Raw genomic sequence first — 24,489 nt, forward strand, 5'->3', positions numbered from 1 at the left:
AAAAAAGATTCTGTCATTGGCACTTTAATGATCTGGAAGGATTGATTTTTGTCAGAAATGGAGGTGGGAGGGAACGATGTGAGGAAAAATATGCAGATCAGAAAGTTTGGGGTCATTTTAGGGAGCATAAAAGTTGTACCAGATTATTAAAAAGAAGAGAATATAGGAAAGTGATATAGGAGATGGGATTGGCCAGGTGGTTTTGTGCTCGTTACACAAGAACTTATGGTCCCAACTTCAGAGTTTGGGCATAATTGGGTAGATGCTAACCATCGCCACTGTTTCTACCCTGTCTAAGCCACCATTATATTATATCTCACCTGGACTTGTGGAGAAGCCTTCTAACTGGTCTCTCTGCTCCCAGTCTGGAGTGGTCCTACAGTCAGTTCTCACAATCAAAGAGATTTTTTTAAAATCAGATCTTGTTACTCTCTTGCTTATATACCACCGTTGGCTTCCTGTCATACTCAGTATAAAGTCCAGGTATTTTTACCAATGCCTATAAGGTTATATGTGGTCTGGCCCCTGTTTTCCTATAATGTGACATCATCTCACATTCCATTTTTCACTTTCTGTTCTAGCCACACTGAACTTGCAGTTCCTAGAATATGTCAAGTTCGTTCTAGTCCCAAGACTTTGTATTTGCTGTTCCCTCTTTCTGGAATGTTTTTCTAGATTTTGGCACAACTCTGCACCCACTCTTCATCTAGATCTCTGCTTAAATATCACTGCCTTAGAGAGGGCTTCCCTTCCTGCTTTATTTATCTTAAGGATATTTATCTCTACCTAGCTTTGAATTGTTTGTTGGTTTGTTCATTCATTCATCTGCGTGTGTATGTGTGTGTGAATTTTTAGATTTTCTTTCTCTCCTACTTGGATGTAAATTCCATGAGAGCTGGAACATCTATATTACTATAACCCCAGACCCTGAAATAGCACTTGTTTGGTAGTTGTCCCTCAGGGAGAGAGGGATGAATGAATGCATAAATGGATGGGTGGATGGACGTATCTTAAGTACAGGTGACATGATACAAACTGTAATTTAGAAAAATAAATCTGGAGGTGGAGAAAGACCAAACTGAAGACTCCGGCATATGTTGAAATCCCTATACTGATTTCTTTTTTTCTTTTTTTTTTTTTGTCTTTTTGCCATTTCTTGGGCTGCTCCCGCGGCATATGGAGGTTCCCAGGCTAGGGGTCGAATCGGAGCTGTAGCCACCGGCCTACGCCACAGCCACAGCAACACGGGGATCCGAGCCACGTCTGCAACCTGCACCACAGGTCACGGCAACGACGGATCCCTAACCCACTGAGCAAGTCCAGGGATCGAACCCTCAACCTCATGGTTCCTAGTCGGATTCGTTAACCACTGAGCCAGGACGGGAACTCCTCCCTATACTGAATGCTTCTTTTCCATTTTTTATAATTTCTCCTTTTATTCCTTAAAACTATAGTAATGTCAGGGGGTACAGGTTTGGGTTGCTTCTTCCTTTTTTAGGGGCTGAAAGGGGCTTCTTAGTATTTTTCCTCTGAACATAGACTTACATAATTGATTGCATCCTGAACTGTAGGTGCTGCTTTCTTTTGCTTGCTCATTTAAAAGTTGCTGAAAAGTGGAGGGGGGCCAGAGGAGGGGTGCCTACAATACCTTTGGAAAGTGGTATTTCTACCTCCTCCAAAAGCTTTTAGTTTTGTGAAGATGAAGTAGTCATTATCACCCTCTTTGAGCTTAGGTCAAGAAGCAAACATAACTAAAATGCTACCAGGTCATGCGAACAGGTGACATTTAAATTCTGTGGGCTTGTAGCTAGTTATTTATGTACTGAATAGCCCTAAACTCTGAGCCGAAGACATTAAGATGGACAGCCCCACAAGACTAAGTAGTAAGATTCAGTCTTATACACTAGCACTCATTTAGCTAATGTTAAGTTCCTAGAAAGGGAGATGTGTTTTGGTGTTTGAAGCAGGAAGTGGCAATGAAGTTCAAAATGTAATTCAAGGAATTGAAAAATGCGGCTGTCCTAACTTTATAGGATAGTGACAGTGCTTGATTGGTAAAAAAATAACATTGAGATTAAAACTAATGTATCATTTTCATAACATTCATATTATGTTAATAGCTTTTTGCAAGGCAGAACATTTTATTAAGATAGTCAAATTGTCTAAAAAGTGGACTTTTTCCTGTGAATCTGATTTGATATTTTAATTGGGCATATTTTAAATTGTAAGTATTTCTAGGTCTAAGGCCACCACTTGTGATTATTTTAAACATATATGTTTATTAAATTGCTGTCTGATAAAGTGTTTCCTACTTTAACTAAAATGTTCTCACTTTGAAGGGAGCTAATATTCTATTAACGGATAACGGTCATGTGAAATTAGGTAAGTAAATTTGAATTTTGTCACTGATGCAAATTTATTCCAAAACATAGTAAGTGTATGTTTTCATCTCTAGGACTAGGTGTCTCCTCCCTCAGCAGCATCTGTATATTTTTAGGTAGAAATCTCATTGCAGGACATAGGTCATCTCCCTATATCTCTTTCTGCTTCTCTTAAATGGGGATAAAGTCTGTCTTTCACTTGATAGATTCACTGTCGATATAGTGAAATAATATCACTTTTGGATTCTTTCACCTCTAACCCTAGGAATGGGACATCTAGTAAGAAAATTACATTGTACATTGTACAAAATTACATTATACAAAATTACTGTACAAAATTACATTGTAACTAAAAAATAAGGCAAATAAACAAAAGCCATAAAAATCAATAATGCTTAAAATCCTACTTACTTACATAAGCTTTTAAAATAAAACACCATATTGCTTATATAAGAATGTAATTTAGATGCAGAATGGTGCTTTATTTGAAATGTAACTTTTATTTTGGAACTGTTGGTTGTCAAGTTATGATTAAAACAGTTCAAAACCTAGATAATAACTTAATTTGAAAGTTGAGGAGTTCCCATCATGGCTCAGCAGAAATGAATCCGACTAGAATTCAATCCATGAGGTTTCAGTTCAATCCCTGGCCTCGCTTAGTGGGTTAAGGATCTGGTGTTGTTGTGAGCTGTGGCTTGGATCCTGTGTTGCTGTGGCTGTGGTGTAGGCTGGCAGCTGTAGCTCCGATTCCCTGGCCCAGGAACCTCCGTATGCCATGCGTGTGGCCCTAAAAAGAAAAGAAAAAGAAAAAAAAAAGTTGAGGACAGAAAACATGTACAGTATGTACAATATGTAGACAAAGTCATGTGTTTTAGGTATTAAATGAAATATTTAATAATAAATATGGAAGTTATTTAAACTGTAAAACTATAAAAGAGATAAATATTTTAAAAAATTTATCTTCTAAAACTATGATTAAAAATAAATCAGTAAAAATATGATTAAAACTATCTTGACCCATAGCCTATAATAGGACTAAGCAGATTTTATTTTTTTATTTTTTTAGCAGATTTTAAAGTATGATAACTTACATATAATAAAATTTTCCTAAGCCAACTCTAAAAATGGGAAAAGCAGTTATTTAATTATTTAACTATTGATGGTTAGTGAACAGTTTAATATTTTGTGACAATATTATGTACCTTATTCAGAGACATCCAATGTATAATATATCTTGGTTTATAAGAATTTAGAAATCATCATTAAAAAACTGGAAAATATTAGGATTCAACATACTTAAAGAATAGCAAACTGACATAAAAATAAATTTCCCGATAGTGTTTGGTATTGGGATTAGAATGTATTGCTAAAGTAAGATTTTTGGGAATATTCTATTTGAATGTCTTTTCAAGGTAGAGATTTACCAGTAGATTTAATGGCTTTTTTGATGTCACTTGTCATGTGTGGCAGAAAATGAGTGTATTATATTCCTATTTAAGTCTCCTCCAGTGATTTGCCTTGAATTTCAGGTCCTAAGAATTAGAAATTAAAACATTAAGTCAGTCAGGTTAGATTTTCTCAGTTGTCTCTTCTTCATCCAAACTACTTGATCTTGACTTTTGTTGTCATTTGATTCATGTGGGAATATATGGAAATCTATATGGATGTCATATACACTGTTTTGTTACATTTTAAGGCTAGTCCATTAAAGTTAAACATTTTAATGTGATGTCCAAGAACATCTCGTTTCTGTGAAATTAGTTTAATGAAAATAATTATTAAAAGTTTCTTCTCATGTTACTTTAAATGATTTTACGTTCAGTTTTATTTTCTAAATATTTCGTTTCTTTTTTAATAGCTGATTTTGGAGTATCTGCTCAGATAACAGCTACAATTGCCAAACGGAAGTCTTTCATTGGTACACCATATTGGTAATTGTATTTTAATTGATAATTTAACTTTTTCTATTGTCACTGTATGCAGCATTTATTAAAAATTGACTTAATGGTCAAAATTAAAACAGATTATGAAGTCATCAACAAGCTAAGTAATTTAGGCGTGTACACTGTGGGTAGATTAAACAGTCATGGAATATTCTAACATGTTGTTTTTCATTCAGTGGAAAAGGCTTTAAAGATTGATAAGGCTTTTAGAAATCTTGCTATAGTTCCAGTTTTGCTAGAAAACCAAACTCTGGTCCTGCATACCTTACATGTATCTTCTCAGATCCATCCATATTATGATGAATTTTCCAGTATTATTGATGATATTCCCTTGCTCAAAAGTTTTTGACATATCTTGGTTGCACACAAGGTCAAAACATATTTTTTGGCATTTGGAGACTTGTGGTGTCTGGCCTCTCTCTGCCTCTTTAGGTTTAAGTCCTACTAGTCACCTCCACAGACCTCTTCTCTAGCCATGTTTGTCTGCTCAGTATTCTTTGATCATTCATTTACTTGTTCAAGAAATGTTTTTGACCGCTTACTATGTGCTAGATATGCTGTTAGGCATTGTAAATATAGTGGTGGACAGGTATAGAGCTTTTTTGTTCATATCATTACGTTGAAGTTAACAGCCCTCTGGAAATCTTAAGTGCTCCATTCCTCCTCTGATGTCCCCCTGGTATGCCTCAGCACTGATCTGGATGACTGATTTTCATATTGAAGAGATGTACCATCTTTATATTGATTCATCTTTTTATCAAACAGATATATATTTTAAAAGTCAAATAGTGCTAAAGAGACTTACTGAAATTCTCCTAGTTGTGTCTTCTGTCATCTCTAGCATTATCTGTTGTTATTTATAGGCTTTGTGTTTATGATAGGTGAGGATTTTCGCTCTCTCCTTTCATCATTCAGTCTGTACCCTTTCAATGTACTTGCTGAGTCAGTTATTATAGTTATTACATTTACTATCTTGAAAAACTTTTTTCTTTAATAACTTCATCTTTTATTTGCTTAGTTTTTATTTTTAATCCCTGGCAAATGCTTCCATACCCTCCCACATTCTGCAGTCTTTCAGATTGACTCTATATAATGTTCCACACGATAAAGCCTATCAAATTTGTCAGTCTTGATTTTGGGTTTTTTTAGTTTCAGTTTGGTTTTTTTCCTTATTAAAACTCTTCCTGGAGTCCTCCTACCTTCTCTTCCAATCTGAATTGTTTATTTTCCAGGTCTTTCATATAGCTTCGACTTGGGAATTCATTTTCTGGAATCCAGTGCTGCTTCTTTGATGAATTTCTCCCTGTCATTAGGTTTGAAACTTCCTGAGATATTTGAGGAGTAAAATTTTTGAGACTCTGCCTGTGTAGCCTCACACTTGATTGATATTTATCGTTGTTGGCATTTGTGCTTTTCTGTCAGGATTCATGTCTTTCAGTTCTGGAAAATATTCTTGTATTATTTATTTGATAATTACTATACTTTTTCTTGCTCTCTTTCTGGAATTCTTTAGTTCTACCTTGGACCACTTGGATTAATCCATTAATTTTCTTAAATTTCTCTCACTTTTTAAAAATCTTTTTTGTTTTACTTTCAGTAAGATTGCCTCAGCTTTTTTTTTTTTTTTTTTTTTTTTTGTCTTTTGTCTTTTTTTGTTGTTGTTGTTGTTTTGTTGTTGTTGTTGTTGTTGCTATTTCTTGGGCCGCTCCTGCGGCATATGGAGGTTCCCAGGCTAGGGGTCGAATCGGAGCTGTAGCCACCGGCCTACGCCAGAGCCACAGCAACTCCGGATCCGAGCCGCGTCTGCAACCTACACCACAGCTCACGGCAACGCGGGATCGTTAACCCACTGAGCAAGGGCAGGGACCGAACCCGCAACCTCATGGTTCCTAGTCGGATTCGTTAACCACTGCGCCACAACGGGAACTCCCTGCCTCAGCTTTTGAGACACATGCTTTCATAATGGAGGCTTCCCTCAAATGTCTGGTAATCCTTGACTTCTGGTTACACTGAAGAGCTGGACACTTAAAGCTGATTAACAGCTGTGTGTGCATGTGAGGCAGCAGGAAAACCTGGTTTTAGTGTTCCTGAACTGAGCAGGTAAAGGAAGCTGAGGAACTCATTGGTCTACACACAGACTTCTGCTATTCCCAACCCGTGCTCTCCTTTGTTCCTGATATCTCTGGGTCTGCAGCCCCTCATTCAGTTTCTCTTGGTGTGGATCCTGTAGGAATGGGGAGGGAGTAATGGGTGGGCCTTGATGGATGAGACGAGGGATCTGGGGGACTAACTGTTCATTATTTAGCTTGATATTTTTGAATACACCTGTTTTCTGCCCCAGTCTTTACTTTGTAAGATTGGAACCCTAATTTGTCAGTCTTTCTGGGATTCTTAGAGGCTAAGAGTCAGCTAGTTGGAATATAGTCATCAGTAAAGTAATAACTGATACACACTAAATTTTACTTATTTCTGGAGTTCTTTTCTTCCATACACACTTAGGTTTATCCTTCCTTGTCTTTGCCACATCATTTACAATTACTTTATTTTCAGTCCAAATATGTTCTCTGTATTTTTCGAAGTGGTATGTTTACATTTCTCTTTTTTGTTCTTGTTGTCTGGGGTCAATTTCTGGGAAGAGTAAGAACTTAAAGAGCTGTGTGTTATTATTTTTAGGTACACTGTCTCCTGTTTGATTTTTAACATCTGGAGGAACTCAGTGACTCTCCAGGGTCTAACATGATTCCCTGCACTTCCTTATTAATGTTTGTTGATGATAACTGATCTCCAACTACAGCTTCAGAGATTAAAAACTAACATCATTCTTCTGTTGATAGAATAGGTAGTATCTTGGGAGCATGTGAAAGAGTGAATTAGGCAAAATAAAATTTGGGAGCATTCCAACTCTCAGCTCCCTTTTGTGTGTGTGTTTTTAGGGCTGCAACTGCGACGTATGGAGGTTCCCAGGCTAGGGGTCAAACCAGCTGTAGCTGCTGGCCTACAGCACAGCCACAGCAATGCAGGGTCTGAGCCGTGTTTCTGCAGTGTACACCACAGTTCACAGAAACACTGGATCCTTAACTTACTGAGCAAGGCCAGGGATTGAACCTGCATCCTCAAGGATTCTAGTCGGGTTCATTGCCACTGAGCCACAACAGGAACTCCATCAGCTTCCTTTCTGGTATCGTATCTTTCCTACCTAAACTCTAGGGATGTAGAATAGAATGGAATGTCTCATGTGTTATGACTAAGATTGGCGATTATTCAGTTAATCAAAAAAGTCTGTGGAATTGGCAAATCTCAAAACCAATACACTACATGTGTGCCTTAAACATTTTATTTCAGTTTCAGACATGTGAGTGTACTTTTTTTCCTTCAATCTTTTGATATAGGACCAAGGCCTTTTCTTTGAGTGGATAACTTGGAGTTCTGTCTTAATAATGTAACCCATACCCATGTCAGTCAACCTGCATTTCCTGGTTTGTGCTTCTCTGAAGTGCATTGAGAGGAGTTCCCTTGTTGTACAGCAGGTTATGGATCCACTGGGTCAGGTTGTTTCTGTGGTACAAGTTTGATCCCTGGCCTGGGAAGTTCCATATGCTTCGGGCACAGCTAAAAAATAAATAAATAAATAAAGTGAGAACCTAGACATTATAAAGCCTGTGACTTTTTTCCAGTTAGGTTTATTGAAGAATAAATTTAGCCTTGTTAAGTATACAGTTCTAAGAACATTGAGAAATGTGTACTCTGTGGTAGTGGCATTTCTATCACCCAAGAAAGTTTCTTTTTTCCCCTGTTTTTGTCCATCTCTAGCCTCTAGCAACACCTGATCTGATTTCTGTCTCTGTAGTGTGCCTTTCTGTGTCATACAGATGGAATTATGCAGTCTTTAACAGCTGTCGTGTTCTTAACCTAGTTTGCCAGGGGTTTTTTTGTTTGTTTTGTCTTTAGAAACTTATCTTTAACAAGTTTTTCTAAAACGTACACTTTAATTTTCATAGCAACTGACTCTTTTTACCTCAAAATAAATGGTTTTATAATATTTAGTTAAATTATGTATTCATAATGAATAGATATAGCAAATGAACAGGTTCTGTGATGACTCAGGTGACTGTGATAAGCGTACAACTTAACTGGCAGCGGTAGAAGTGCATGGGGTGGCATCTTTCGCTGTGTTTTTGTAGAGGAGGGGAGAGCAACAGCTCCCTGGGTGAGCTAATTAAGGATACATCCATCACCTGTGTGTACTTCAGACTCGGGGGCATCTCGGAGACCAGCTGGCTGGAAGGAAACCAGCTGTCAGTCAAGTTACAGCTGACATACCTTGAAGTTCACCGTCTTATGATCATTTGGATGTTCATAAAAGCTACTTTAAGAATAAAAATATTTTAAGATAAAGTGTTTTGAATTTAGAGGAATTTGGGGTGGAGAGGGAGAATAACTTGACTGACTGACTTGACTTTCCTGAAATCATACCAGGAAGACAAACATACTTGTTAAGACTGCCTATTTAAATTACACTTTTGATATGAGTTGAAATGTTCATCTCCGTTCTTTTCAGAACTACTGCTTAAGATTCGAATTTTTTTTATATTTGAAAATATAATTATTTAATCATTCAAATACAAATTTATAGAGGTAAAATTAGAATAAGACTATAGCAAGGTTAAAAGAAACCCCCGCCAAAAATACTGAATTTAGATAACTTTCCTCTGAATATATTTTTTAAAAGCAGACACTCATTTTTAGAACTTGCCACCATCCAATTAATTTTATAGTAAATATGAGTTAAGTACTAAATGACAAAACAGCTGTTGGTGCCCCAATAAATGGATTTAGTCAAGTGAAAACAATCAGAGGGCAGCTTGCAGTTTATTGGTGTTTAAGGAGATAGAGCTAAAAATTATGAATTATTTATTGTAACATGTTATTTCTCTATAGAATTTTGCATGTATAGTATGAGCAAGAGAGATTGGAGTAGGGGCAAATTTGGTACATGTTGCTCTGTTACAGCTGTAAATATTTATAAACCTTTACAGTAAATCACTTAACAAAGTAACAACAGAGAAACCATTAGAGGCTTGGAAGGGAGAAGTCAGTGAGGTATTGAGATCTTGGGAAATTTGGGCCTTTTAAGTACTACATATTTAGTTTTTAAATGTCAGGGCCTAAATAGGCCTCAACCTAGATAGTGATGGTTCTTTGTGCCTCTGGTAGGAATATGAAAGTAATGTACAATGAACAGGTTTTTCTTTTCTGGAATATTTCCTTCAGGATGGCTCCAGAAGTCGCAGCGGTTGAGAGGAAAGGCGGGTACAATCAACTCTGTGATCTCTGGGCAGTGGGAATCACTGCCATAGAACTTGCTGAGCTTCAGCCTCCTATGTTTGACTTACACCCAATGAGGTCAGTGCATCATAGTTGAAGAACCCTATGCTTAAACTGAGGTCCTCCCTCTCCTAGTATTATTTATTATGTCATGAACACATAATATTCTTAATCTTGCTTTCCCTTATTTGGGAATAGTAGTAATAGAATTAATATTATATATTAAAATATGCAATCTTAAAATGTAGAATGATTGTTGGTTTTTTTCAGAGCGTTATTTCTAATGACAAAAAGCAATTTTCAGCCTCCTAAATTAAAGGATAAAATGAAGTGGTAAGTATTTTTTGTGTTACTTTTATAGTCGTAAGCAAAAAAAAAAAAAGAAATTTTAAAATCTGATTTTCAAAATTTCTTAGGTCAAATAGTTTTCATCATTTTGTGAAAATGGCCCTTACCAAAAATCCAAAAAAAAGACCTACCGCTGAAAAGTTACTACAGGTATTATTTTTTCCCTGAAATATGTCTTTTTTTCTAAAGGTAAAATGTCACTCAATCAGACTTCTGTTAAGTGTTGTGTACTATATTGTTTTATTTTTATAGCACCCATTTGTCACACAGCCTTTGACACGGTCTTTGGCAATTGAATTGTTGGATAAAGTGAATAATCCAGATCATTCCACTTACCATGATTTTGACGATGATGATCCTGAGGTAGGAATTGTTCTTAACAACTAGTATATTTAACATATATATATGTATGCATCTCAAAATCAATTTTTTAAAGTTCTGGGTCTGGTTTAAATAAACTCTTGAAGGAAGAATTAACTCTCGCTTTGCCTGTCCTAGGGCAGTCATGTGCTGGATTTTTTCTGTTAACTACTTAGACTATTTTCTGAAAATGGCAAAGGCAGAACCATCTAATTCACTTGTTAAAATTACTGTAGTTATTTTAAAGTAGTCATTTTAGATGAAGTTGCCATATATATTATTATCTGCTGTGAAAGAGAATGCAAATGGGAAGCACCTACACAAGATGTTAGAATATACTCAAGCTTTCTATTCCTTGTCTTTTCAAAAAGAATCCTGATATGATACTTCATGACCTATTAGTGGTTATTAGAAATTAGAGCATTGACTTGGTTGTGACTAAAATCCTAATTGTTTACTATGGAAGTGTTTAAAATGAGCCAATATAGTTTGAGAACTAAATAAGCCTAGTATGATGGGAGCACATTGATATAAATGGAAGCTTCACCTCGGTTAGCATATTTAACATTCCTAACTCAGCTAATAGTTGTGGCACTTAAGATAAACTCAGCATATGTGACATGTCAGAATTCTGTTATTGGGCCTGTAATTGAGCTGAATAGCCTTGAACTTGACTGGCTTTATGGAAGACACTTAAAATGGTATAAATTTAATTGATGATGGAAGGAGTGATAGCTCTCAGTGGTCAGAAAGATGGTCTCAAATTGGTTTTGGTCAGAGAGAACCTTTTTATCAATTCACCATTGTTCTAGCTTTTCATCTTTATGCAATTCTAAATAAGCTGCCTTCCTTTTGTTTAAAGGTCTGGAAAAGTGTTTAGAAACAAAAGAACTTAAGAAATGTAAAGTATTATTGTATTACTGACTTTATACTAAGGAGAAATTTGTTTTTGTTGTTTTGCCTTACAAATTCTTCTCTAATATACAAGCATTCCTTGATTTGTATGGTAGTACAGGACTGTAAAAATGACCATGTGGGCTAAAATCCTGCAAGATGATCTTAATAGTCAGTAAGAAAAATTATGTGTTCTGTGACCTTAAAGATTTTTTATCAAAATTTAAATGTCAGTTTTAAATGTATAGGGAAGTAAAAAATATTAAAACTAATATTTTATTAAGTACATTTTGATTTAAAATATTAGAACCTGTGAGAATTAATGTATTTCTCTGTTTAAAAAAAAGTCAGCTTTTCATTTAGCATTCCCTTGTAGTTCCTATTAGAGAAGTCCCATGTGTTGAAGTAATTGTAATTCTGATTTTTACTTAATAATGTTTCCTTCTCTGTGTTTAACCCACTTACTGTGTATATTATAAGAATTTAATAAGTTTATATCTATGCCATTTAAACTAGAAAAGTAACATTCTCGTGAACAAAGATTTGATCCATGTTCACTGATAACAGCAATCTGTGTAACTAACCTAACCTGATACCTAATTTTGCTTTTTGTTTTTGCCCAAACATTGTCATCAAAAGTCCAGAGTTTTTCTCAGTTCTGCCACTAACTAGTTGAATGTCTTCATCTATAAAATGAAGATTAATAGTTGTTTCACAAGTTTCTTTTGAGAACAGAATGAGCTAAGGTATATGATAGCACTGTGTAAACTACAAATCACTATGTACGTGTAAGGTTTAACTTCTTAACTTTTAAAATTATTTTTGCTACTGTTTTACTATCATTGGTGTTTTAAGTTTTGAGTCTTTTCGATTCATAAATCTTTATTTCCTGAGAGGTGCCCGAGAATGGTTAACATGGCTCCTGTTCTTCATTTGCCTTATAGAATCTTAAGAATTTCAGCTCAAATGTTTATGATTACATTTCCCACAAAGATATGTGTAAGAGTGTATGTCCTTCAAAGGTAATAACTTCAGAGATAGTATTTCATACAGAGAAAAAAAAACCTATTTGGTACATGAAATAGATGGTGGCATCACCTCTTAAGGTGAGACCTTAGAGTATATAGGACGGAGTTGCAGAAGCTTTTTATACAGGACCTCTTTTACGAAATAATAGTAAGTAATTACTGCTCTCCAGGCTATTCATCTCTGAAATTGACAATACACATAGAGAGATTTTTAATATAATAAAGTAAAAGGAAAGAAAATAGAGTGCTGCTTCTATAAGAAAAAAAAAATAAGGAGGTGGGAGGGGTATGTTTCCCAAGTAAAAAAGCCATAAGTTATTAATGCCTTTTGCATTATTTCATTTCATTTATCTCATCTTTCTTGATATACGAAGTTGAGGCAGATTTCTTAAATCACAGTTTTCTCCTCTACAACAGAGAAAGCTAGCTGCAGCTTTTGAACAGCCATTGAGTTGTTTAAATATTCAATTTTGAATATTTATTTATATTTAACTCAGAGAACATTTATTGGGAACCTGCTATGATAAAGTATATCCCTAATGTTAAGAAGTTCCCAGTTTGAGGAGTAAGAAGCTTTCAGTTCAGGGTTGTCTCTTTTTTGTTATTATTATTAATTTTACAAAGTCATTGTATTTTGTTCCCATTTTTATATAAAATGAAATATTTCTTTCATATTCAGGTAATTTTGTGGGCCAGACTGACTTGTCATTGATTTTGTTCTTTCCTAGCCTCTTGTTGCTGTACCACATAGAATTCACTCAACAAGTAGAAATGTGAGAGAAGAAAAAACACGCTCAGAGATAAACTGTAAGTGTATACTATATACAGTTTATAATTTAACAGCATAAAATAGGATTTCAGGTTGTAATTTAGTTGCCATTATTATTGCTTCATTTTCTTCCCAATAGTTTTTCTTATCAGACCCTTTAAAAGACAGAGTTTAATTAAAGCAGTGAAAATTTAATTTTCCTTTTTCCTGGGGACTTTTTGGTGGCGGCTGAGAGGGTGTATTAATGTCATTATTGTTTGGGAAGAGGGGTAAAATTCCTAGAATAGGCAGGATAGAAGTAATCAAGGCAATGCTCTCTAAACTTTCATGTGTGTAGAACTCACCTAGAGGGCTTGCTAAAATACAGTTTCTGATTTAGTATATCTGGAGTGAGACCTGAGGTTCTTTACTTCTAACAGGCTCCCAAGTTAGACATATGCTGCGATGGTCTAAGAGCCACACTTGAAGTAGCCAGGAGAGGTAGAGGTCTGAAGCTAGCTTGGCATCTGCGTAACCTGAGAGCCTTTGAGAGTGGGTTCTCAGATCCCACTTTTCCACAGAAACTGATTCATTAGCACTTCCTTTAAAAAGAACTCTACCTTTTAAAATAGCTCTCCTGGAGTTCCCATTGTGGCTCAACAGTAACAAACCCAGCTAGTAACCATGAGGATGTGGGTTCAATTCCTGGCCTCGCTCAATGTGTTAAGTATCCGGCATTGCCAGGAGCTGTGTTGTAGGTCACCGATGTGGCTGTGGCTGTGGTGTAGGCCAGCAGCTCTAATTCAACCCCTAGCCTGGGAACTTCACGTGCCGCATGGGCAGCCCTAATTTAAAAAATAAAATAAAATAAAATAAGCGTAGTTTAAAAAAATAGAGTAAAATAGCTCTCCAGGTAATTCTTGAACAGCCAAGTTACAGGCCCAATGAGACAGACCATTTATGTGGGATCTGGTACCATCAAGTCATCAAAGATAAACTACTCCATCAGGATTCTCTGGAGGAGTTCCTGCTGTGGTACAGTGGGTAAGAATCCGAATACAGTGGCCCAGGTCACTGCAGAGGAGTGTATTCAGTCTTCAGCCCAGCACAGTGGGGTAAAGCATCTGGCATTGCCACGGCTGCAGCATAAGTTGCAGCTGCAGTTTGGGTTCAGTCCCTGGCCCAGGAACTTCCGTGTGCCACAGGTGCAGCCATAAATATTTTTTCAAAAAGGGGAAATCTGGAATAATAGGGTCTTAACTTTTTATCTTCTTCATGGAAGCATTAATTCCCTATGACTTAGAATGCTAATTTAGAACAATTAGGCTTATGAAGACAATTTTCATTGGGGATAAGTTAAAGTCTTATCCTGAGAACCTAAAATCCAAAATGACATTAGTGAGATTAGGTAGTGTGGGAACACAAGTTAACTACCGTTAAGAGACTGTTCCCAATTTTGAGCTACATTAGTCATGTTAGTAAAAATGTATTTCATACTTTAATTAAAATGAGTTTTTCATCTTAAAAGCTAAGTAATAAAAGTAGGAATAGGCACTATCACCATTTAATAGAAAATAAGAAGGAAATGAAGACATGAATATATTTACCTATGGGATGGAGCTGTACACCTAGTTAACAGCAAGCCCTGGATCTCTCAACTTCCAGCCCAGGTGTCTTTCACAGACACGGCTCCATTTCAGGAGCCACCTCAGCACACCTGTGTGGCCTTTACACCGGAAGTCCTTTGTAACCCTTCCTTTGAAATTTTGGCTGGACCATATATTGTGTGTTAAGTTCTTGGCAGTGTTTGGTGCTAGTGCTACCTGGAAATGTTCTTAAAGGAGGAGATTCTTGAAAGAAAGTACGATGTACTGTACAGAAAGCTCAGGACTAGGATTTGTACTTTGTTTCGCTACAGTTGGTTATGTGACCATGTAAAATTACCTTTATTGCTCCCTTTGAAGCCACACAATTTAAATTTGCCAGTTTCCACCCAAAATATTTTTCTGAAAATGACAACCTTAGTGGAGCATTTTTCCTTTATTTTTAATATATAAAAAGTAATTATAAGATGTCTTTGTCTTTTCTTTAATAATACAAAGGTAATTAGAGATGCCTTTGTAGTTGATTTAGAAAACCTATGTGTTCAGTATGATTGAAAATCTAATGTACTTTCTATCTTATTTTTCAATTCTGTTTAAAAATTGTATTGTCTGGACCATTCTTTACTAGTTTATATCAGTGATTCTCAGCTCCTTAACTGCATATGCATGTATGTGCTCTTTGAAACTAGGTGCCTTTTACCCCAGTTTTTCTGAGATTCTAATATGCCCTCCTCTTGTTGGCAGCAGCTGATACAGGATGGACATCTTCCCTACTCCCCTGTTTGCCAGCAAGAAAGGTGTCATATTCCCTCTAGTATGTTGAGGTGGCAACAGGATTAAAACCACTTTTAATAATTTTTGGATTTGATATTTTCTTATGTATTATTCTAATATCAGCTTTCCTAGGATATTTTATGATTTTATATGAGATATGATATGTAAAATATCAATCATGCTATTGATCAAGACAGACTTTGGAAAGAATAATTAGTTGTATGTATTTGTTCTTCTTGATAATAATTTATGTTTACAATTACATTGTGTCTCTCCATACAATCACAGTTTTCTCTTTATTAAAGTAAATGGTATTTAGGCAACACATATGTAAAAACTGACTCATTTTCAGAAAGGTTATTACTCTTTCCCTTTTAGGAAGTCCCCTCTGCCTTCAGTTAAATATGATAGGCGAAGACGCTTTAAGAAGAAATAATTATGGGACTCTTCTTATCTGCATAGTAGGATCAGTTTTGATACATAATGATGGGTCAGCAAGTGATCATATTGGAGCTGTTTCAAAGAAGCTAAGACAGAGTTTTCATCTGGATGCTAAAATATAAATTTATGTCATGTGGCTTGACATACATTCAAAGAGATAGTGGCTCAGCATTAACAAGCCCAACTAGTATCCATGAAGACATAGGTTTGATCCCTGGTCTCGCTCAGGGGTTCAACAGTCCAGCGTTTCCATGAGCTGTGGTGAAGTTCACAGATGTGGCTCGGATCTGGCATGGCTGTTTCTGTGGGATAGGCCGGCAGCTGCAGATCTGATTTGACCCCTAGCCTAGAAACTTCCATAAACCGTGGGAGCCGCCCTAGAAAGACAAATAAAAAATAAAAAATTTCTTATAGCAGAAGTGAATCTGACTAGAAACCATGAGGTTGCAGGTTCGATCCCTGGCCTCACTCAGTGGGTTATGGATCCGGCGTTGCCATGAGCTGTGGTGTAGGTCACAGACGAGGCTCAAATCTGATGTTGCTGTGGCTGTGGCACAGGCCAGCAGCTGTAGCTGTAACTCTTATCTCTTAGAGGCCTGGCCTGGGAACCTCCAATGTGCCACAGGTGCAGCCCTAAAAAGCAAAAAAAAAAAAAAAAAAAAAAAAAAACGAACAAACAAAAAAACCAATAGACAATTACAGATGAGTAGGAATTTTCGACATTACTAAGAGCTTCGTAAAGAGACTTCAACCTGAGATGATTGCCTAGCAGTTACTGGAACAGTAGCTGAAAGGTCCTGAGGCAGAAACTTGTCGTAACTTTAGGGAATTTGAGAGAACAGAAGAGTGATACCGGTGTGAGGTGTGATGAGCAAATCTCCATGGGAACTTTGCTGTCCGGGCCTCTCTTTCTGGCATGTGTTCCCCCAGAGTACAAGGGTATTGAATAGCTGCTACAGTCGGGGCTCTGTCTTGTGGTTAGTCTGCCACAGCATCCCCACACCCCTGGGCTCAGTGATTGTTCAGTCTGCTAGGCAGGCATGTTCACATTTGCCAAAACACAAGGCAGATAATGCATAAAACTGTCCTCATGTAACTTTATTACAGATATAATTTTTCTATTTTATGACAAGTATATGTAAGGGCTGTTCATTAGGCCCTCTATCAAGGTGATGTGTGTGTATGTAGAAAATATATACTTTAATACTTTACTGAAAGCTATTTTATAATATTTAATGTATGATCTTATGTGAATGGGTATGCGGAACCCACTCTTGAAGAGCCTGCTTATCTCTAAGGGCCAAAATTTGATACCTAGTGCACAACAGCCACAAAGAATGCACATACTTCACACACAACTGAAGATTTTGTAGAAGTATTTCTCTCAACCTTTTTTAGTTGTGCCTCTGTTGCTAAATATTCAAATCTCATGGTCTCCTTTAATTAACATTCATAGCAATCATAAGCTAAAATCAAAACAGTTATAAAATGATTGTACTTTGAAATCTCTCTCCATTTCCCTACCTTGATTGAGAATTACTATTTTGGCTGAACCTCTTACTGAGCTTGTAATACTGTTATGTTGAGCTGTGATATTATTTGTGACTATTTTTCTTCTTAATGTTTTATATTTTTGCCTCTTCTTTTATCTCAGTGGTCTTGAGTGCTATACCTAGTTTATAAGATCAGATAATGATGATAATGAGATAGAGAAATGAAAGGTAAAGATAGTGAATATCCATTAAATTAGAATAGCAGGGGAAAAGGTGAATGTAGTACAGTCAATTTATGTCTGCTCTAACTAGTTTACACTTTAGCTGCAGTAGTATATTATTTGTTCATTGTTATATAACAAATGACCCCAAAATTTAGCAGCTTAAAGCAATAAACAGTTACTATCTCACATAAGTTCAGGAATCCAGGACAGCTTAGCTGGGTGGTTCTGGCTCAGGGTCTGTCATGGAGTTAGAGTCAGAGTGTCAGCTGTGTTTGCAGTCTTCTGAAGATCTGACTGGAGTTGAGGATTTCCTTGCAACAATTAGGCTGAGGCTTCAGTTCCTTGCCATGTAGCCTTCTGAGGGCTGCTCACAGCATGACTTCCTCCAAATCAGGTGATCAAGTAGAGAACACTTTATCTCAGAAGTTATGGCCATCACTCTGATGTGTTCATCTGGTCACATAGACCACCTTGGGGATATGGGGAAGGACCACACAAGTTTATGAACACCAGGAGGGGAGGACTCAATAGAGACCACTTTGTAGGCTGGCTTCCAAAAAAGTACTATGCCTGAATTGCTGTCATATACCTAAATCCTGGGTTAAGATTGTCTCCGTTTTATGCTGGGTCACAATGAGGTAGCAAGTTAGATCCTGGCTGTAACATGCACATAATTTTGCTAATCATCTTTTTTACTATGGAAAAGGCCTAGAAGTATTAGTTTAAGATTTAACAGCTTGTACTTTCTTGGGTATTTTCCAGCTAACAGATTCTTTGTTTAAATCTTTGGATTGTGAACAGCATATGATAAATGGTAAAATAAAATGTGTTTTTAAATTATTGTATCATTAAGAATATAGAAACAGATCACGGTTTTACTTTTTATCTTTTTTAGTTGGCCAAGTAAAATTTGATCCACCCTTAAGGAAGGAGACAGAACCACATCATGAACTTGTAAGTAGTGTAGTCTTGGAATCTTAACACTGAAAATAAGTGTTTTAATTAGTTTTTGTATTATGTTGGTACTGACTACAAAAGCTAGTTATTCATATTTTCAAAGCATTTATACAAATAAAAAGGTAAGTATTCATAAAATTCAGAATAAATAAATCTGTGTTGCTGAGATTGAATATTTTCAAAATTATTTTCAGAGACTCTTACTAGTTTTTCTACTCTCTGATTAAATGTTTTTAATGCTAGCTCTTTTTTTCCCCCCATTTTTTTGCTTTGCAGTTTTTGAGGGACTTTATGCATATCTGTTTATTAGGATAAATGCCATAGTTTTAAACTAGAATGTTGGACCAGTAATAGCACCTCTTCTCATTAAGAGAAGAGGGCAAATTTCTAAATTTCTGGGCAGCTTTTTAAGAATATAAGCCTTTTCTAAACATTAGGGGGGAGTCCAATCTATTTGGAATACTGAAACTCAGGAGAGACTAGGTGTACATAGTAGATCAAGTTTATTATCATTTATTTAAATATTACTAGAAAATTCTTTTCATGATTCTTTTTTGTTAATGTTTAGATATTCCTTTCCAGATATATGATAAAATATTACATTCAGTCTCAGAAGCAAAATGATATGTAAACATTTGAGATGGTAATATTCTATGGAAGAATAAAAAATGATACTTAAACAAAATTAGTCCTAATGAAATTATTTAACCAGCACTCCAAATTATATGTTCCTTTTTTTTCCCTTTTCTACTTAATAATTAAAAAAAGCAATTGGTAATGAGTGCTCAGGATTGAAGTGGGAACTTTCTTCTTAAATTCAATGCTTATTTTAACCCACTCAACTAAAAGCATACAAAGGGAGTCTAGCTTTAAACCTAAGGAGCTGCTCTAATTCAGTATATCAGCATAGAGGAAAAGAAGGTTAAAGAAAAATTCTTAAAATGATCATGTTACAGTACTTAAGCCTGACCTTTATATAGAGGATGGAGAAGGTTTAGAAGAAAAAGTAATCATGGTATTTATAAATGCCAGTTGTTATTTTCTGCTTCTCTTTTTAAGTTAGCATTGCATGTGTTAAAATTCTATACTAATTTAGTAACTACGTTATAGAGCAGAGTTGTTGCACTGTTGCATTTTTAAAAGCTCCTTAATCTGATTTGCATTTGCCTTATACTAAAATTATGTTAGCAGGGCTTACTTCATTTGTGAAAGTTTCCCTTTGTGAATTTGTGGCTTTTAGTCTAAGTGTAAATAACTTGGGTTTCTTGGTCTCTGCTAAACAGCCCGACAGTGATGATTTTTTGGACAGTTCAGAAGAAATATACTACACTGCAAGATCTAATCTGGTATTTCTCATCTTCTGATATTCTTTGTCAGCATTGTTTTAGTCTTAATTGTTTTTAGGTTTTTTTAAATCAAACATATTGCCCAGTTTTAATGAACCAGTTGAAGTATTGTTTTACAAGTTCCTGCCACTTAGCAAGCTACCGTATATTAAGGATTATAGCTGTTTTTTTTCTACAAGTTAAATAAACATATTTACTCAAATACACTATAATGTTGCAATAAGAAATTAAAATGTTTTTTCTTTTATTGTAAAAACATTTTATTTTCTCACTCAAATACAGGGTTTTTTTTTTTTTAGAAATTACATTTTCAGGAGTTCCCTTTGTGGCGCAGTGATTAACGAATCCAACTAGGAACCATGAGGTTGTGGGTTTGATCCCTGGCCTTGCTCAGTGGGTTAAGGATCTGGCGTTGCCATGAGCTGTAGTGTAGGTCGCAGACGTGGCTTGGATCCCATGTTGCTGTGGCTATGGCATAGGCCAGTGGCTACAGCTCCGATTTGACCTGGGAGTGACCCTAGAAAAGGCAAAAAAAAAAAAGAAATTACATTTTCATACAAAAGTGTTTAGTTTGAATAATGTGACTTATTTTAGTGAATTGGAAACCATCTATATATGTACATATCCATATATTACATACATAATATATATATAACTTTAAAAATAATTTACCCCTAATTAATAGTGAAGTCATCTGGAATCTAATATATGGCACAAATGAACCTTTCTACAGAACAGAAGCTCATGGACTTGGAGAACAGACTTGTGGTTGCTGAGGGGAAGGGAGTAGATGGACTAGGAGTTTGGGGTTAATACGTGCAAACTATTGCATTTGGAGTGGATAAGCAATGAAATCCTGCTGCATAGCACAGGGAACTATATCTAGTCACTTGTGATAGAACATGATGGAGGATAATGTGAGAAAAAGAATATATATATATATATATACACACATGTATACAGATATATATGATTGGGTCACTTTGCTCTACAGCAGAAATTGACAGAACATTGTAAATCAATCATAATGGAAAAAATTAAAATCTTTTTAAAAAAGTGAAGTCAGGAGGAGTTCCCATCGTGGCGCAGTGGTTAACGAATCCGACTAGGAACCATGAGGTTGCGGGTTCGGTCCCTGCCCTTGCTTAGTGGGTTAACGATCCGGTGTTGTCGTGAGCTGTGGTGTAGGTCGCAGACGCGGCTCGGATCCAGCGTTGCTGTGGCTCTGGCGTAGGCCGGTGGCTGTAGCTCGATTAGACCCCTAGCCTGGGAACCTCCATATGCCGCAGGAGCGGCCCAAGAAATAGCAAAAAGACAAAAAGACGAAAAAAAAAAAAAAAAGAGAGAGAGACAAAAAACAAAACAAAATGAAAAAATGAAGTCAGTCTCAGATGAAATTTTAACTTGTAGCATTATATAATATCCAGTTTTCTCAGGCCAAAATTTGGGTTATGAAGATTCCCTGAAGTTACAAATATTAAGGCTGTCTTACCATTAGATAAGAAAAGATGGGAAATTAACCCTAGTAAATATTAAATTGTACTTTTTTTTTTTTTCGTCTTTCTGCTATTTCTTGGGCCGCTCCTGCGGCATATGGAGGTTCCCAGGCTAGGGGTCAAATCAGAGCCGTAGCCACCGGCCTACGCCAGAGCCACAGCAACACGGGATCCGAGCCGCATCTGCGACCTACACCACAGCTCACGGCAACACCGGATCGTTAACCCACTAAGCAAGGGCAGGGACCGAACCCACAACCTCATGGTTCCTAGTCGGATTCGTTAACCACTACGCCACGACGGGAACTCATAAATAGTACTCTTAATAGTTGCTATTGAATAGTTTTTTTCCTACTTCCATAGCTGATCAGAGCCGTAGGTGCCTCCATATTTACTTTTAGATTCCACTTTTCTGCCCTTTCTTTCCTTACTCTCCGCCTTAATAACATACCGCTTTCAAATCTGATTAGTTTAAATGATTCTTTATATAAATTCCTAAGTCTGTGCCCAATAACATTTGTAAAACATAAAAGAGATTTTAGACACAATTTCTCTTTTAGGAAAGTTGCAGTCTTGATGCAGAAAATACTTGTATGTGTAAACCCATAGCCATACAACAAAATACACTGTGCATTGCCAAAATTTTTTTTGGGTGGTGACTGTTGATAAGGAGAGGCTAACATATAATCGGTAAAAGGAAATCAAAGAAAGAGAAAAGCTTTTGGTTAATGTGGTTCATCTGGCTTCTGGGAGGGACTAAAAGACCGGTTTCATTGTTGTGTAGGAACCATTATAGATCCTTCACAAAGAGAATGGACTGGTGGCTCCTAGGTTTCATGGGAATTAATATGGGGACAGTCATTGGTACAATTTTGAGAGATGGCATATAAAGAGTTGAAATTATCAAAAGAGACAGTTAGTGAAATCTGTTGTAGAAGTAAAAGAACACAGAATCAAAAGTTTAAATTGACTGTGTTATTAATATTTTCCAGGTGGTAAAAAAAATACACAACAAAACCATAAATATACTACTTTAAAGTTATAAGTATTCTTCTCTCTACCCTGTAACTAGTCTAGTAACTTGAGCGTGTTGTGATGGCTCTGTCCACTAGAACTAACTCCACAATAATCCCCTAGAACTACTCCTTAAATAATCAGGAGTTTCTTATGATAGAGGGAGCAGCTAACAGGGGAGTCTTATGACAGAGGAGAATTTTAGGGACAGTAACCGTGGATAGTTCTGGCAGAAGAGGGATGAATGAAATGTGTCAGATCCTACCATTTATAAAATCAACCTTAAAAAGCCCACTTTTAATGATAATAAAAGCTAACATTTATCTAGAATTTTTTATAAACCAGGCATTGTTCTAAACACTTTAAATATATTAATTTATAATCCTTGTTTTACAAATAAGGGGATTTGAGGTGCAAAGAAGCTGAAATTGACTTTAACCATCCAACTCAACACAGTGGGGCTGGAATTTGACCTAAGCACCCTGGCTTGAGAATCCAAACCTAAACCACTATTGCCTCTACCTAACGTTGTCAGTATTTTTTTTCCCTCACTAATACTGGTCTTTTGTTCATGCTTTCTCTCTTTTTAAGCAACATACATGTTCTGTAGTTCTTTTGTATTGTGGTAATGTATGCATAACATAAAATTTACCATTGTAGCCATTTTTAAGTGTACAGTCCAGTGGCATTAAGTATATTCATATTGTTGTACAACTGTCACCACTGTCAATCTCCAGAACGTTTTCATCTCCCCGTGCTGCAACTCTTTACCCATTAAACAATAATTCTCATTACCCCTTCCTCAGCCCCGAGCAGTCGCCATTCTGTTTTCTTTCTCTCTGAATTTTTCTGTACTCTCAGAACCTCAAGTAAGTGAAATCGTATGTTATTTATCCTTCTGTGACAAATAATGTTAAGTGAAGTGACTGGCTCACTTCACTTCTGTAATGTCCTAACATCAAGATTCATCCATGGTGTAGCCTTTGTCAGAATTCTTAAGTCTGAATAATATTTCATTGTGTATATGATCACATTTTGTTTATTCATTCATACATTAGTGGACACTGGTGTTGCTTCTGCCTTTCGGCCATTGTGAATCATACTGCTGTGAACATGGATGTACAAATATCTGTCAAGTTTCTGCTTTTAGTTCCTTTGTATAACCAGAAGGGGAATTACTAGATCATATGATAATTCTATGTTTGCTTTTGGGAGGAATTGCCATACTGTTTTCCATAGCAGCTGCGTCATTTTACAATTCCCATCAACATGCACAAAAGTTCCAGTTTCTCCACATCCTCTTCAGCACTTATTTTCTGGAGAGGAGGTGTTATTGAAGTATAGTTCATTTATAATATTCCACTAGTCTTAGGTATATAACATAGTGATTTAGAGCTTTTGATGAAGATCACATTGCACTGTAGGTTATTATAAGATATTGGGTACAATTCCCTGTGTCATACAGGAAATCCTTTTTGCTTATCTATTTTATATATAGTAGTTTATATCTGTTAATCCCATACTCCTAATAACCGTCCCCCCTTTTGGTAATCCTAAATTTGTTTTCTGTCTTTGTGTCTGTTTCTGTTATTCGTTGGTATTATTTTTTAGATTCCACATGTAAGTGATGGCATATAGTGTTTGGCTTATTTCACTAAGAGTAATATTCTCTGGGCCCATTCAAGTTGCTGAAAACGGCAATATTTCATTCTTTTTATGGCTGAATAGCATTCCATTGTATGTAAACATCTTAATCCAATTGTCTGTTGATGGGCGCTTGGGTTGTTTCCATGTCTTGGCTGCTGTGAATATTGGGGTACATGTGTTTTTTCGAATTAGTGTTTTTGTTTTTTTGGTGTGAAGTGTCCATAGTTATTTCAGTCTCCTTCCTTCATAGTCTTAAAACCTTAGCACTGTGAACAGATACTTAGCACTCTTAACAAATACTTATTCAGGCCACTAGAAACCTGATGGACCCAAAATGTCTGTTATCTTAGTAGACAATTGGCACCAAAACAGCCCTAAATCTTTTGGGACCCAAAAGAAAGTAAGGGGTAATTACTCCCTTAATGACCTTGCTGTCTAAAAGTTGCATGTCATGAATGATTTCTAG

The 24,489-nt window shown here is 36.2% G+C and overlaps 1 protein-coding gene across 7 annotated transcripts in view; it reads left to right on the top strand.

Moving 5' to 3' along the window:
- MAP4K3 (mitogen-activated protein kinase kinase kinase kinase 3) overlaps positions 1–24,489 on the top strand; it is a 197,520-nt gene that overhangs the window by 121,241 nt on the left and 51,790 nt on the right. For 5 of the 7 annotated variants that reach the window (XR_002342963.1, XM_021088336.1, XM_021088335.1 and 2 more), the window contains exons 7-15: positions 2,340–2,382; positions 4,240–4,312; positions 9,596–9,727; positions 9,920–9,982; positions 10,066–10,147; positions 10,250–10,360; positions 13,008–13,086; positions 18,459–18,517; positions 19,804–19,866. Coding sequence is in view for 6 of the 7 variants with exons in the window: in XM_021088336.1 (XP_020943995.1) it covers positions 2,340–2,382; positions 4,240–4,312; positions 9,596–9,727; positions 9,920–9,982; positions 10,066–10,147; positions 10,250–10,360; positions 13,008–13,086; positions 18,459–18,517; positions 19,804–19,866 (705 nt within the window). In the remaining variant the exon portion in view is untranslated. The remainder of the gene's footprint in view (positions 1–2,339; positions 2,383–4,239; positions 4,313–9,595; positions 9,728–9,919; positions 9,983–10,065; positions 10,148–10,249; positions 10,361–13,007; positions 13,087–18,458; positions 18,518–19,803; positions 19,867–24,489) is intronic. The other 2 variants (XM_021088339.1, XM_021088337.1) reach the window with 1 other exon arrangement.

This window comes from Sus scrofa, chromosome 3 (genome assembly GCF_000003025.6).
Source record: "Sus scrofa isolate TJ Tabasco breed Duroc chromosome 3, Sscrofa11.1, whole genome shotgun sequence".
Taxonomy (NCBI): domain Eukaryota; kingdom Metazoa; phylum Chordata; class Mammalia; order Artiodactyla; family Suidae; genus Sus; species Sus scrofa.